Source organism: Rhododendron vialii, chromosome 11a, assembly GCF_030253575.1.
Source record: "Rhododendron vialii isolate Sample 1 chromosome 11a, ASM3025357v1".
NCBI lineage: Eukaryota > Viridiplantae > Streptophyta > Magnoliopsida > Ericales > Ericaceae > Rhododendron > Rhododendron vialii.
Genome location: NC_080567.1, coordinates 35,848,996 through 35,851,286, shown reverse-complemented (window position 1 = coordinate 35,851,286; position 2,291 = coordinate 35,848,996). Strand labels below are relative to the sequence as shown.

At 50.2% G+C, this 2,291-nt stretch overlaps 1 protein-coding gene across 1 annotated transcript; it reads left to right on the top strand.

Moving 5' to 3' along the window:
• The first annotated feature begins 330 nt into the window (after positions 1-330).
• On the top strand, positions 331-2,012 carry LOC131308433 (U-box domain-containing protein 26-like). The gene has a single exon (XM_058335361.1). It carries the CDS (start codon positions 574-576, stop codon positions 1,819-1,821), a length of 1,248 nt encoding a protein of 415 aa, XP_058191344.1. The 5' UTR covers positions 331-573; the 3' UTR covers positions 1,822-2,012.
• Positions 2,013-2,291: the final 279 nt, after the last annotated feature.

Sequence of the window (2,291 nt, the reverse complement as noted above, 5' to 3'; positions counted from 1 at the left end):
CTTGTTCATACAAGATTTTAAAGTATGCCCTAATTTCAATTTTTTTCTAACGGTCAAAAATGTCTAAATCAACTTACACGTACCTCATCTTTCACCTCCACATCCCGGTCAAACGCATGCCGTAATTAGTAATAGAACGTCACTGTTCAGCTAATTACTCAACAGTTATGAAAATGCACAATCAATCAATCCCAATTCCAAAACACAAGAAAACAATCAGGCAATTAACCCTAGCAAAAAAGTGGGGCCCAACCAGTCTCAGATTTCATTTTGACCAACGAAAAGAAAAACCTACCTCGGTCCCAAACCCCCCCAACCATGGTTATGTGTAAATTTGGACACACACGTGTGGGGGATAATCGTCAGAAAAGAGTCCTACGGCCCCTGCGCTGTCTGTGTTCCCCCATTTCTCAGTTTCGTATAAGAGACATCAAAGCGGACCAAATTGGAAGAGAATTTGCAGAGCCCTCAGATATTGTACTGCTAGTATTCTAGTGCCTCACCCATACCACAAACTCACACAGAGATATATATATACCCACACTCACAAATATAAGAGAGAGAGAGAGAGACATGCCTGGAAGCTTGGAGCCCTTGGACGTGGGGGTTCAGATCCCGTACCACTTCAGGTGTCCGATCTCGCTCGAGCTGATGCGGGACCCAGTCACCGTCAGCACCGGCCAGACGTACGACCGGCACAGCATCGAGTCCTGGGTGGCCACCGGAAACACCACGTGCCCGGTCACCCGGGTCCCGCTCACCGACTTCACCCTCATCCCCAACCACACCCTCCGCCGGCTCATCCAGGAGTGGTGCGTCGCGAACCGGTCTTTCGGCGTCGAGCGCATCCCCACCCCGAAACAGCCCGCCGACCCGGCAACGGTCCGGACGCTCCTTCACCAGGCCGGTTCGGAGTCCACTCCGATTCAATTGCGTATCTCCGCGCTTCGACGGCTCAGAGGCCTCGCTCGTGACTCCGAAAAAAACCGGTCCGTCATCTCCGCGCATAATCCACGTGAACTCCTGCTTTCTGTTCTGTTTTCCAATACAAATCTCGACTCGACCGAGTTGAATCACGAGGCACTCGCGATTCTGTGCTTGTTTCCGCTAACCGAATCGGAGTGCGTTTTCGTTGGCTCCGATTCGGACCGAGTCAACTATCTCGTGTCTCTCCTGTTTCATTCCTTGATGGAAGTCCGAGTCAACTCGGCCGCACTGATCGAAATCGTCGTGACCGGAACCAGATCGACTGAGCTCCGATCGGAAATCTGTAATGCCGAAGGAATCTACGAAGGAATCATCGGCGTTTTCAACTGCCCAATCGCGTATCCGCGCGCGTTGAAGGTCGGAATCAAGGCGCTGTTCGCTCTATGCCTGGTGAAGCAGCACCGCCACAGGGCGGTGGCTGCGGGGGCGGTGGAGGCGCTGATCGACAAGCTGGCGGATTTCGAGAAGTGCGACACGGAGAGAGCGCTGGCCACGGTGGAGCTCCTCTGCCGGATCCCGACGGGGTGCGCGGCGTTCGCGGGACACGCGCTGACGGTTCCGCTGCTGGTAAAGATCATACTGAAGGTGTCGGACCGGGCGACGGAGTACGCGGCCGGGGCGCTGCTGTCGCTGTGCTCGGCGGCGGAGGGGTGCCAGAGGGAGGCGGTGGCGGCGGGCGTGTTGACCCAGTTGCTTCTGCTGGTCCAGAGCGAGTGCACGGAGAGAGCCAAGCGGAAGGCGCAGATGTTGTTGAAACTGCTCCGGGATTCGTGGCCGGAGGATTCTGTTGGAAATTCTGACGATTTTGCTTGCAGCGACGTCGTTCCGTATTGAGTGTTTTTTTTTTTTGGAGTCCCCAAACTTCTTTGTTTTCGTATTTTCAAAATTAAGGGAAAGGAAAATATGGAAAAAATGAGGTACTGGATTGGTACATAGAGAAATGTATTCGTGTATGTATTTTCGTATGTACGAAATTTTGTCAAAGATTATTTAAAAAAAAAATTAAAGTAACTAATTTTCTGTTACTGTACATCTTTACCGGTGAGAGTTTTGTGTTGCTGAAAATGTCTATCCGAAATTTTATCTCACAGGATTCCGATCTAAATTAATCTCATCCGGCAGCCAATTTTTTTTTATTTTTGCCTTGCCATAAGCCTGGTTATAATGGAGCATTGTTGTTTTTTGTTTTTTTGCCACAACGATACCAAGTAATATTATAAATCAAGAGAACAGAACATCAAGAGAAAACTCAATCCCTAAACAATGATCAAGAAATCAAAAGGAGGAGACTCCGTCCAAAGACT